At 55.0% G+C, this 13,070-nt stretch overlaps 1 protein-coding gene across 1 annotated transcript in view; it reads right to left on the reverse strand.

Moving 5' to 3' along the window:
* Window positions 1-5,987, reverse strand: part of AP2A1 (adaptor related protein complex 2 subunit alpha 1) — a 23,591-nt gene extending 17,604 nt beyond the window's left edge. Inside the window, exon 1 of the mRNA XM_075536199.1 lies at window positions 5,775-5,987. Within this exon, the coding sequence (XP_075392314.1) occupies window positions 5,775-5,841 (67 nt within the window). The 5' untranslated portion in view covers window positions 5,842-5,987. The remainder of the gene's footprint in view (window positions 1-5,774) is intronic.
* Window positions 5,988-13,070: the final 7,083 nt, after the last annotated feature.

The following is a 13,070-nucleotide window of genomic DNA, read 5'->3' on the forward strand; positions in this document are numbered from 1 at the left end:
CTGGACAGGCAGTCGCTGTCCCATGTGCAGTGTGTGTGGTCTGTCCCTGCCCTCCCAAACAAAAGCACCAGGGCCGAGGCAGTCCAGTCACCCAGTGTCCCGTGGCCCCACATGTACTCATTCATTCATCAGCACCCCCTTAGGCCACCTGTGAGTCAGGCCCAGCACTGAGTGGGGACAAGACAGGGTGGGGCTGGGTCCACCCTTGGGCCCAGGAACTGTCCCTGGGAAGGCTGTGGGGGCTGACCCCCTGAACAGAGCAAGGCCTTCCCATGGGGTTTCCACACCAGCTCTCTCTCTGGAGGGGCCTCAGGGCGTGTCTGACCCATGGACTTTTCCTGACAGCCTTTCCCAGGTTCCATGCAAGGTGCCGCCCCCTCCCCACCCCGCTCCCCCCAGACTACACTCAGACCCTCCCTGAGCCTGTGCTCCAGAAAGCTGCAGCCCCAGATAGGAGGCAGGCCCGCCCTGGCCCCTAGATACCAGCAGCCGCTCCTCTCTTCCTTATCAGCAGAATTTGCCCTTCTCCACCTTCTAGACCTTCCCCCTCCCCACTGAACCCCCTAGCGCCTTCCCCTCCCCCAAGCAAGATAGCTCCAAACTCTACCCTGCTCCTGAGCTGCACCTTCCCCTACCCTCCCTTCTACCCCCTGCCGACCTGACTCCCACCTTTCCCCTCTCCCTTGGTTATCTGTCTCCCTTTTTCGGCTGCCCTCCCCTCACCCCTGCTTGGAGTCCTATTCAGGCTTCCTGGCCGGCCAGACAACCCAGCCAGGGCTCAGGCACCTACACTTCGCCCAGGCCCTTTGCACCTGCGTCCCCCACTGCCCCCCGCCCCCATCACTACCTCCTACCTCTACCAACTCAATCCCATCCTGCTCTCTCAGCTCCAAGAGCCTACCCTGAGCCCCCTAACTCTGGCCGTGGCCCCTCTTTCTCTCAGCATGGGGGTCCTCTCCCCCATGGGGTTCCAGGCGGCTGTCACATTTTTCTACCTACAGCGTGCACCCGCACAGCCCAGATAGCGTGTGCGTGCCATGACACCCCCTCGTGCAGGGCATGGGTGGTTCCCTGCGTCCAAGGCAGACCCAGGAGCCCCTGGGGACCTCCTGCCCTGCCAAGCCATGCCCGGTGCCCCCCAGTTGCCATGGTGTTGACCTCGACTTCCGTGTCCAGCAGTGGTGTGCTCCACAGAGGGGTGTGTTTTCAGGGCTGATTTCCAGAAGCCGATCACCAGGGCTTTCTGTGGTGGGTGGGGGCCAACAAACTTCCCCTTAGCGACCGGGTGCAGTGTGGGGCCCAGTCCAACCCACCAGGGGCTCCTTCCCACTCCTCAGCAAACACACCAATGCAACGGAATGCTTACACACGCTAGCCCCGTGCTGTGAATGTGTCCCGCTGGGACAAGGGAAACCCCACACACGGCTGCTGATGTGCCACAGAAGCTGAGCACCAGGCTCTTCTCCCGTGTGTGGCTGGTGGGTCCAGGCCACCGGCCTTTACATTCAGCAGCTGGGAGCTTAGTGGCTGCACCAGCAGTGTGGCTTCTCATCCCTAATCAAGAGCCAGACCAAATCCACTGCCATCCGGCTGAATCCACCTCACCAGGACCCCTTAGGGCACGGCAAAGCTGCCCTGTGGATTTCCAAGGCTATAAATCTTCAGGGGGCGTAGACAGCCTCCTCTTTCTCCCTTGGGGTAGTTGGTGGGTTTGAACTGCTGATCTTGGGGTCAGCAGCCTAATGAGAAGACCCACTCTGCCACTGGGCCATGTCCGTATGGACCCTGTCAGGCAGAGCCTAACTGTTCCCTCGGGAACACTGGTGGCAGAATGGGTTTTGCACGGGGTTGCTATCTGCAAGGTCAGCAGTTCAAAACCATCCACGGGGAGAAAGAGTGGGCCTTCTACTCCCTTAAAGAGTCACTATCAGAAACCCGCAGGGGCAGGGATACCCTGTCCAGAACGGGCACCATCACAGCTGCTGAGTATGAACCACGGACCCCTTTTGCTTATCCTGCTGCGCCACTAGGGCTTCCCCTCTCACCCCGCGGCAACCACGAACCTACCCTGGGCCTCGAGGAAGTGCCTCTTCGGGGTACTTCACACGGGTGATACTGTATGCTGTGTGGGGGCCCCAGCAGCCGCCCACGGTGTAGACACATCACCTGTAGCTGCTTGCCGCGACAGTAGGGGGTGGTGGAGCGTCATGAGGACACAACCATTTCCCAATCTGTCTGTCTGTCCTGCCCCAGCCCCCACCCCACATCCCTCAGAGAGAGTGACTGAGGAATGGCAGGCATCCCCGGCAGGGTAGGGGCAGGTGCGAGTGGACAGGTAAGTCCACTTGCTTGCTGCTCACTGACAGAGGGGGGTCGGGATCAAACCCACCCAGACGTGCCTTGGAAGAAAGGCCTGGAGAACCCCTGTCAAAAAGCCAGCCTGGAAACACCTTCGGGGGCAGCTGTTTCGCTCTGACGGCAATGGGGTGCTTGGAAGTCTGGGTCTACCCGAGGGCACCTTGTTCTGGGTTGGTGTTGAGGTTAACACGGCACAAGGGCACTCAAGTCCTAGGCCCCCAACTCCTGCATGACTGTATTGCCCATATTTCTGACTCCCTTTTTCGCTTCAGCCGCCGCGGCATTTGTCATCCCTCCCCCACTGGGTGCCCAGTCACACCAATCCAACCCCTCGTGGGCTTTCTTCAAAACGCACCCCAAGTCCAGGTCTAGCTCCCCATCTCCTCCTCCCCTGCAGCCAGCAGTTATTTTAAAACTGCCTGTCAGCTCGCGACCCGGTGTGCACAGCCTCCGGGGGCTTACTTCACTCCGCCGAACTCGGGAGCCTTCACTGGGCAACACCATCAGGTGGGCACTGACTCACAAGGACCCGCTGTAGCAGGGCACAACTGCCCTGTGTGGGGGGAGACGGGGGGGGGTGTCCGGCGGCTGTCCTCTTTACAGAAGCAGACAGCCTCAGCTTTCTCCCGTGGGGGTGGCTGGCAGGTTTGGAGTGTTAATCTGGTGATAGGCAACCCTGTGCTTCACTGAGAGCACCCCCCTCCTCCGCCGGGGCTCCTGGGCACCCTGGCGGTTCCTGCCCTGGCCCTCTCCCCAGGCTCACAAGGCTGCAGCCACCGCAGGGGTCAACCTCAGGACTTTTACAGGCACACCACAGGCCTTTCGGCATTCAACTGCTGAACTCGCTGCACTGGCGGGGCCCCTTCGGGCACACGGCACCCACTGAAGGACCCTCGCTGTGTCCTTTGTGGCCAGGGACGCTGTGCTGTGACGGGTCAATGACTCGCCCGAGGTCTCTCCTGGGCTGGTGGGGAGAGGGCAAGGCCCTGCACTCCTACCAGCTGCCCCACCCCCGTCTAGGACTCCTCATGGACTTAATGCTGCTGATGGCTGCCAGTGCTGCCCACCCTGACCTCCCACGTGACCTCTGGGAAGCAGATTACCAGGTCTTTCTTCTGCGGCACCCGGAGAGGCCTGGGAGGTCTCGCCTTTCAAAATGCAGTGCAGCATTCCCCTTAACTAGGACAACCCTGTCCTCCTCTCTCCGCCGAGGGGGGGCCCAGCAGTGGCCACTCCTCCTGCTTACTGAGCACCCGCCTGCTGCCAGCGAGGCCACTCCCGCTCAGAGCGGCCCTTGCTAGGGTGCCTGAGGCGGTGAATCTTCACAGGAGCACGTAGGTGAGCCTCGACTTTCTTCAGTGAGGCAGCTGGTGGCTTTGAACCTCTGACCTTTCTTTGGTTGGCTGCCCGAAGCTTACCAGGTGGCACCATCGGGCTCCTTTATGGACCACCTCCTCCCTGCCACTGGGTTGATCACAACTCCTAGCAACCCGGAAAAACGAAGTAGAACTGCCTCCCTGAGTTTCCGAGACTTGACATCTTTATGGGAGTGGACAGCCTCGCTTTACTCCCACGGAGCAGTGGGTGGATGCCAACCACTGACCTCCTGGAGCACCAGTGAGGTGATGAAACCAAACTCACTGCTAGCCAGTAGGCTGCAGCTCATTTTGACCTTGGAAGACAGAGCTGAACTGCCCCATGGTGTTCCTGAGGCCCCAAATCTTTAAGGGAAGGAGCCCTGGTGGTGCTGCCAAATGAGCCATGGGCAGTGAATGGCAAGGGGTCGGCAGTTCAAATCCACCAGCCACTATTAGGGAGAAACTTGAGGCTGCCTGCTCCGCTGACGATTCACAGCCTCCAAATCAACTTGATGGCTGTGGGTTTGACTGGTTTTTTTTTTGGGGGGGGGGGAGGGTGGTGACTATACCACTGCTTATTTATCAGAACACTGAGACAATGTAACTTGTAAATTATTTTCTTTACAAAATATCCCATCAGGTGGAAAGGATTTAAGTTTTAATGAGAATCGAGTGCCTCCTCTTTTTTCCACAGAGCACCCAGGTGGGTTTGAACCCCCACCCTTGGGTCAGATGCCTGGTGCTTCACCCATGTCCTGACCAGGGGCTCCAGGAGCCTGTGCCCGATCGTCTCATCCCCATGACATTCCAAAATCACCCACCAGTGGGCACCGAACAGGGGTCTCTCTTCCCACCTGGCACAAGAACAAGAGCCAGCAGCCTGTAGACGGCACCAGCAGCGTGAGTGTGTGTGTTATCACTCATTGACACAGAACCTCACACTAAAACCAAGAGGTGAAACCTCTCAGCCAAAGTCATACCAATGGGGGGGGGGGGGTTGCTGATCCCACAGCCCAGACGGATGTCTTCTGTCTGGGCCGCCTCAACCAGCACCCACACCCACCTTCCCCTCCGCCTCCAGAGAGCTGACTTGGCACCAGGCTCCTCATGGTCACGACAGCCCTGTCTGGTGGGGCTCCCTGGCCCCGGACAGCTGTGGCCTCATGGGGAAGGGCCAAGCCCGCTTGAGCCTGCCCCCTGACCCTGTCCTCTCTTAAGTCCCAAGTGACTCACTCTTGTCCAGATCTTGTACCACAAACCCACAACCCCCTCCGGCCCCCTTTCTTTAGCTCTGTGCTCCCTCCCTCCCATCCCATCCCATCCCATTTGTGCCCTCTCCTTGAAGCCCCACCCCACTTTACAACCTCCTCTCCAGGAGGGAGGGGGAGCCTGACACCCAAGGCTGCCAGCCCTGCAGCCTCTCTATCCTGCAGGCCTCTGTGTTCCTGGTTGTGGGGGGGGGGGTGTCTTCCTAGCCCTTAGGGACCTTTCCTAAGCCCCTCCCCACTGCCTTCCATGTATCCTAAGCAATCCTCCATTCTGGAACTTTCTAGTGCCCCCCCACAGCTCTCCTTCCTACCCCCCTCCTGGGTCTTCCTATCACTCCTGGGCCGTCTCAAGGCCACCAACATTGAGCGTCAGAGTATTTGAGCCCCTTCTCCTGGTTGACAAGCCCCTCCCCAGCCCTGAGGGCCCACCCTGGTGCGGTTCTGAGGCCTCACGTCCTCTGGGTCCCCTCTGACCTCCCCCCACCCTATGGCTCCACAGGGTGGCCCCCTCCCTGCAACTCTTTCGCTGACTAGGATTCCCTGAGGACACAGCCAAGACCCCATCCCCGGAACCTCCCGAGCCTCCACCCTCCCAAGACCCTACGGGCCCCTCTAGCCACTCTTGTGTCGTCACCTCAACACGGACTCTATGACAGCCCCAGCCCCTCCACGGCCCCCACCCGAGAGTCCCCTCCGCGGCCCCTCTATCCTCCCAGACCCCTCTATGACCCCTGAGACCCCCCAATCCCACGCCTGCCCCCCCGCCAGGGTCCCCTGGCCGCAAGCTCACAGTTCCGGATGTCGGAGATGAACACGGCGAGCCCCCGCATCCCATCGCCCTTGGACACGGCCGGCATGATGGCGGTGGTGTCGGCTCCAGGCCAGGCCGGACGGGGCACAGCGCGGCGGGGGCTAGCAGGTGGGGACAGGCAGAAAGGACCCCAGGCAGAGCCGTGAAGCCGAGCCGGGCCTGGGGCTGCGGGAGGGCGGGGGGAAGGCGGGCGGGCGGGCGGGCCGGCGGGCAGGCCGTAGCTCCGCCCCCGTTCCCGCCTCCTGGTTCACGGGCCTGAGTGCTCACACGCCCATTGGCCCAGGCTACTGCCTGTCAAACGCGGGCCGACCCATGTTCTCCCTCTCATTGGTCCCTGAGCGCAGGCATGCCGCTACAATTGGTCGAGTCCCCCGCTATTTCCGTTCGGGAGCGGAGGACGGGGGCGTTGCCCGAGAGACAGGCGGGGTTGGGCTACGCATGCAAGGGCCTCCCCCTCCGCGCTGCCGAGTCCGCCTCTGATTGGATCCGGTCCTTCGGAGGAGGGAGGGAAGAACGAAGAGGAAGGGGCGGGGAGAAGCGGGAGTGGGAAGGCGGGACGTATATTGACTGGACCCAATCAAAAGGCAGGACGCCCCCTCAGGCGTCCCGGATTTGCGCAGCCTGTCTTACTTCCGCCCTCGATTGGGCGGTGGGGGGGCCGGACGGAGGACGGTGATTGGTTGGGAAGGAAGCAGGCGCGGGGGGCTGCGGGCTGGAAATGCCTCCGCTGAGCTAGGATAGGTGGAAGGACGCCTGCAATTCCCTGCTGCAGAGCAGGGGTTGGGAGGGGCCGGAGGGCGCGCGGGCTGGTTCTTGCGCAAGCGTCTCCGTGATTCCTTTCTGGAGTGCCCACGTCCCTCGCACCCACCCCTACTTCATGTCTCTTCCGGGAAGCCTGCCCGCCTTTTACGTGCTCCTCCCTTCTACATTAACTACGATGTCAAGACTTGGCGCGTCAGGATCATTGTACTCTTGGAGGGAAGAGCACATCTAGTCCCTTTCAAGGGAGATTCAAATGGAAGACCAGAAAGGTTGAGTGAGCTGCCCAAGGTCACACAGCTGAGCAGTGATTTTAATTTTTTTTAATTAAACTCCATGCTGGCTTTAAACCTCGTTTCAATACATAGTTTTGTGCTGGCTTTCTTCCAGCCTTGACACCTTAAAATAAATCAATCAATGACTCACTACCTTGTAGAACTGCCCCTGTGGGTTTCCAAAGCTGTGTCCATCTGTACAACACATCCTTCCACAGAGCGGCTGGTGAGTTTGCACTGTCTGTGCGGGTAGCAGCCCAACGCCTACAGCCTCCCGTATGGACTGGAAAAAAAACACACAAACTCTGCCATAGAGCAGATTCTGACTCAGTAACCCTATTAGGACAGGGTAATATCCCCAAGGGTTTCTGAGACTGCAATGTTACTTCTTCCACTGTCAGAGTCAGCACTGACTCATAAGTCCCTTATAGGTCAGAACTACTCCTGTGAATTTCTCAAAGCTCACTCCTTTTTCTACCCCTCTGGTGGTTTCAAACTGGCTACCTTTCAGGTAGCAACCAAGGCACAGCCACTACACCACCAGGGCTCCTTGGTCTCCCAGTTCAAATTTCTCATCTCCACAATGAAGGACACAAATGGAACCTGGTACCGAGGGGCTGACTATGACCTGTCGGAGACGGGCCGGATGGTTCTGCGCTTGCCTGACTTCCCTTCTGCTCACCTCATAGACCCTCCTGGGTTCAATTCCCAGCACGGCATGGCAACATCTCTAGCTTTCCAACACCCCAGGCCATTGTGAAATTGGGGGCAAAGGCGTTGGGAAGAGTCCACCTCTGCAAAATACAAAACCCATCCCACCACCGTCCTCTAATCTCCCAGGCAGGCGAAGTGTTCCCAGAATGAGCCTTTGGGGATTTGCCCTGGGCCCTGACACAGCCATTTCCAGTCCTGGCGAGAATGGAGCGGCATCCGCTAGAAGAGCCCCCCTCCTGGCGTTCAATGGATCCGTCCATTTGCCTTTCCAGATAAGGGGCATGGGAACGTCCATATCGCATCCCAGGGGAGGACGGGCTGTTCGCGCTGCGCGTTAGCGCCGGCCGGAAGAGCCCATCTTTAACTTTAGGAGGGGGACCTGCCAGCCTCGAAGAACCATTTGGAGTGGAGTCCGTCCTTTCTTTGTGTGTGATAGGAGACGTTAAACGGTCCCAGACTGAGAGGGCCTGCTCGGGACGCTAGGAGAAAGCCCCGTGGAAGAAGAGGCTGCCCTTCCCTGTGCCACCCAGGGGATGGGTTGTGGGTCCAAGGTTGGTTAGGACCCAGAGGGACTTCTTTGGCTTCTTATTAGCAGTAGATCGCCAGGCCTTTCTTCTTAGTCCCTCATACCTTAGCAGCTCCCCAGAAACCTCTTCAGCATGGCAGCAACATGCAAGCCTGCACTGACAATTAGTGGGTGTGCATGAGGGGCATTGGCTGGGACTCGAACCCAGGACTCCCACGGGAAGGATGGGAATGCTGGCACTGAACCACTAACGATAGCTCCTTGGAGCCCTGGTGGCGCAGGGGGTTAAGCACCTAGCTGCTAACCTGTGTGAACTCACTAGCTGAACGCGAGTCTGTGGCAGTCGGTCAGCCCTACTGTCCTGCAGGCTCGCTTTGATGGTGAAACAACGCAACGCAACGGGCTCAGGTTCGTGCCCTCAAATTCGACAAGGCAAGGAAGAAGTCCATGGGAAAATGCCACGATCTTTTCATCCCATTTCCCATGAACTAACCACTCGAAGCTCCTTTATATGTGTTTCTTTCTGTCTTTCTTCCTTTAAAAAAAAAAAAGAAAAGAAAGAAAATATTTAGTATAACATCGGGATCATAATGACGGGTGGCAAGATCCCTCGATGAATATTTAAGCCAATCATGCGATTTGATAAGAAATAGGATATTTGACAAATCCCAACATTATCCCTGTCCCCCACCCACTCACCCACTCTCCCCCACCAGCCAAATATAAAGTAGCTACAATGTGCTAAATGGCATAAACTAAACCTATTTTAGGGGGTGTGAAGGGACATCGAGGGTCCCAAGAACAAAAAAATGTTGGGGTGGGGGGGAGAAGAGCTGACTACGGAGGGCTCAAATAGAATGCCAATGTTTAGAAACTGATGGGGGCAGCCTCTGTACACATGTGCTTGATACAATTGATGTCATCAAATGAGTGTTTATAATTTGATTTGTACCTAGGAGGGGAAAGCCCGTCCTATCACTTGTCTGTCAGTTTGTCCTACTGGGGTGGCTTGTGTTTTGCTATGAAGAATCGATGTATTTGAATCAGGGGTGCAGGCAACGGGTATTGGAAACCCCGTATATTGTCAACAGAACAAGCAACTGTCTTGGAAGAAGGACCCCCCCAGAACTCTCCGTACAGCAGCGGTTCTCCACCTGCCTCACGCCGCGACCCTTTCATACAGTTCCTTATGTGGTGGCGACCGCCCCCCCCCACCCATAAAATTATTTTCTTTTTTTTAATCATTCTATCAAGGGCTCATACAACTCTTAACACAATCCATACATACATCAATTGTGTAAAGCACATTTGTACATTCATTGAATGCCCTCATCATTCTGAAAACATTTGCTCTCCACGTACGCCCCCGGCCATAAAATTATTTTCGTGGCTACTGCATCACTGTCATTTTGCTACTGTGATGGATCGGGAGACCCCGTGAAAGGGTCGTTCGACGCCCTCCCTATCCCCAAAGAGTTTGCGACCCACAGGTTGAGAACCGCTGCCTTAGAAGCAAGCTCGGCAAGACTGCGTCTCCCACACTTGGGTCATGTTATCAGGAGAAGCCAACCCCAAGAAGGTCATCCTGCTTGAAGATCCTCTGAGAGATGGATGGACGTGTGGCGACCACAATGGGCTCAAACAGGAAACAAGTGTGGTGAGAGCGCAGTGTTTCCTTCCGTGGCACACAGGGTCCGCACGTCAGAACTGAAGGACAGACAGCCTGGTGTCATCCTGAAATAGACAAGCTCACGTCACCACGTGGAAGCAGAACTGTCCCGAGAACATTTTCCCTGAGGCCTTTTCCAGACCCTTCCACCGGCCTGAGGGAATCTGTGTTAGTATCACAATGGGATGCGGGTTTGTCAGGGCCCTTTGAGGTAGTTCATTGTGCCAACCTGGCTGATAAACACATGTGGAGTTAATTGAAGGGCGGAGGGATAAATGGCTTGGTGAGCCTCACCTTTTTAGTTCTCAGGTCTCTTGTCTCTGATGGTCGGACCAGGGTGCAGCTGCCTTAGCCAGTTCCCTGCTTCAGCTAGCTAGCCTCACTTCCTGCGAGACATCCCTGAGGAGAAGCCACATGCACCTACCCCAATGCAGCCCTGGGTGCTGGAGCAGCCGTGTGGAGGCCCCTGCCAGCACTGAGATGCTTACACACTCATTGACTTGGCTTTCTTCCTGCAGTCGGCATCATTGCATGTTTTGTGAGATAGAGGAGGACTTTTAGTGATTGGTGTTGGACATATGGGTTAATGTTGGACTTGTGGGCTTGGGCAGCACTGGGTTGGGATGTTTTCTTGATGTGCACTTACCCTTTATATAAAACTCTTACACATAGGAGTTTCTGTGGATTTGTTTCTCTAATGTCCCCAGACTAACACACCCTTAGAGCAGTGGTTCTCAACCTTCCTCATGCCGTGACCTTTTAATTTAATACAGTTCCTCATGTGGTGGTGACCTCCCCAACCATAAAATTATTTTTGTTGCTACTTCATCACTGTCATTTAAAAAAATTTTCATCATTTTTGGGGGCTCGTACAATTCTTATCACAGTCCATACATCCATCAATTGTGTCAAGAACATATGTACATTTGTTGCCATCATCGTTCTCAAAACATTTGCTTTCTACTTGAGCCCTTGATATCTGCTGCTCATTTTCCCCCTCCCTCCCCACTCCCCCTACCTCATGAACCCTTCATCATTCATATATTATTATTGTTTTGTCATATGTTACACTGTCCAGCGTCTCCACCCCGTCTTCTTCTCTGCTGTCCATCCCCCAGGGAGGAGGCTATACATAGATTCTTGTAATCAGTTCCCCCTTTCTACCCCACATTCTCTCCACCCTCCAGGCATCGCCACTGTCACCACTGATCCTGAAGGGATCATCTGTCCTGGATTCCCTGTGTTTCCAGTTGCTATCTGTACCAGTGTACATCCTCTGGTCTAGCCAGATTTATAAGGTAGAATTGGGATCATGATAGTGGGGGGCATCACTGTCATTTTGCTACTGTTACGAATCATCAGGATAGGCAGGACGTATTTTCACTGTTACAAATGGAACATCATTAAAGCACAGTGATGAATCACAAAAATAATATATATTGTGAACTATTTATTTCTGGCGATAAATCAATGAAATTTTGCCTTGAAGCATGGTGTAGCATGGGTAACAGTCTTCATGCCAGGGCCTCATATATGGGCATATCTGCATGTGGGTGGACCCACCTGGAGATGGATAGAGGGGCGGTGTCTTGGTTCCTAAGACCATCAAAAATAGGTGTTTTCTGATGGTCTTAAGCGACCCCTGTGAAAAGGTCATTTGACTCCCCCAAGAGGTCGCGACCCACAGGTTGAGAACCACTTCCTTAGAGCAATTCTTGTTTAAACTGCCCCTCTCCCCTAATCAAGAGAAGCTGTCAGTCTGTTTGTCCGGGACAAGAGTATCCATTTCCCTCCCTCCCTTGCAAGGAAGACAAGCCAGAGACGAAATCCAGGAAGGGGGATCATAAACCAAAGCGCCTGACACTTTACCTGACTATACTTCTGTTGTACTTCTGTCGATCCCACTTAGTGATATACGTATTTTAACTCGCCTTTTCTTCTAGTTTCTGTTTTCTAAAAGAAAATCGGGCGGGGAAGGGTCCCCTTTGAAGATTTCCGCTGCAGCCCAGGCGAGCCCGATATTAAAAACAGACTTCAATCATTCTAATTGGACGTCGGAGTGGTCTTCTTTTATCCGAACGGGCGACATCACCTCTGAAAATTCAGCCACTGAAAACCCTACGGAACACATTTGCGTGTGACGCTCACGGGACCCTCAGGGGTCACAAGGGGCTTTGATGGCAGTTGTTGGGTTGCCCGTCTGAGACCTCCTCTGCCCTTCCACCTACAGCCCTCCACCCTTTGCCCAGAGCCCAGTGTCCTAATTGTCTGGTGTTTCTATATCAAAAATACCATTAAGTTGAATTCTTTAACACAGAGAAACGTGTTCTCTTGCAGTTTAGGAAGCTAGAAGTCTGAATTCAAGATGCCGGCTCTCGACGAGAACTTTCTCTCCCTGTTTCTTTTAGGGGGAAGGTCTTGGTTGCTTTTCAACACCCGTGGGCATTCCTTGTAAATCTGCATGTGTCTCAGTATCAGTCGTCCCCTGTGTGTTAGTCTTGGTTGACCAGAGAAACATTTATAAACGACACTCATCATATGTGCATAAGAACGACTTTTACATAAAGAGTCTTTGTATATTGAGAAAACATCCAAGCCTAGTCCAGATCAAGTCCATAAGTCTGATATTAGCCCATATGTCTGATACCAGTCTATAATTTCCTCTTCAGACTCACGCAACACATGCAATGATGCGAAATGCAGGAAGATCACAGGCCAGTGGGTGGGAAATCTTGTGGATCCAGTGGAGGTGGAAGCATCTCAATACGGGCAGGGGTCTCCATGTGTCTCCTCCAGCTCCAGGGCTCTGGTTCCATCAGTGTGTCTCCATTTGGCATGTCTACAGGAATGTCAAGCAGAGAGTGTGTCCCACCTGCACATAGGAAGATAGGAGTTCCCAGAATCCTCAGGAGAAGGCCACGCCCACACAGGGGCCTCATTGGCTATGACCTGACTGATACGCTAGAATCCACCCCTTCACTCAAGTTGACAGGATATTATGTAACTGCCACTGCCTGGGTCTAGGAGGTTCTCAGCATAGAGTCCCGAGTCCAGTGGATGCTCTCCCGCCTGGCAGTTCTCTATCTCTGGCCCATTCTTGTGACCGGAGTAAAGTGTTGCATCCCACCCTTCATTCTTGGTAAAGTCACAAGAGTGCCAGACCTTCAAAGAGATGGATTGGCACAGGAGCTGCAGAAACAGGCTCAAACATCACACCGATGGTCAGAATGGCACAAGACCAGGCAGGTTTCCTAGCTCTGTACATGAAGTTGTTATGACTTGAAACCAACTCCACAGCAACTAGCAACAGTGTCTCGACCAGGTGTGTGGGA

This window comes from Tenrec ecaudatus, chromosome 18, assembly GCF_050624435.1.
Source record: "Tenrec ecaudatus isolate mTenEca1 chromosome 18, mTenEca1.hap1, whole genome shotgun sequence".
Taxonomy (NCBI): domain Eukaryota; kingdom Metazoa; phylum Chordata; class Mammalia; order Afrosoricida; family Tenrecidae; genus Tenrec; species Tenrec ecaudatus.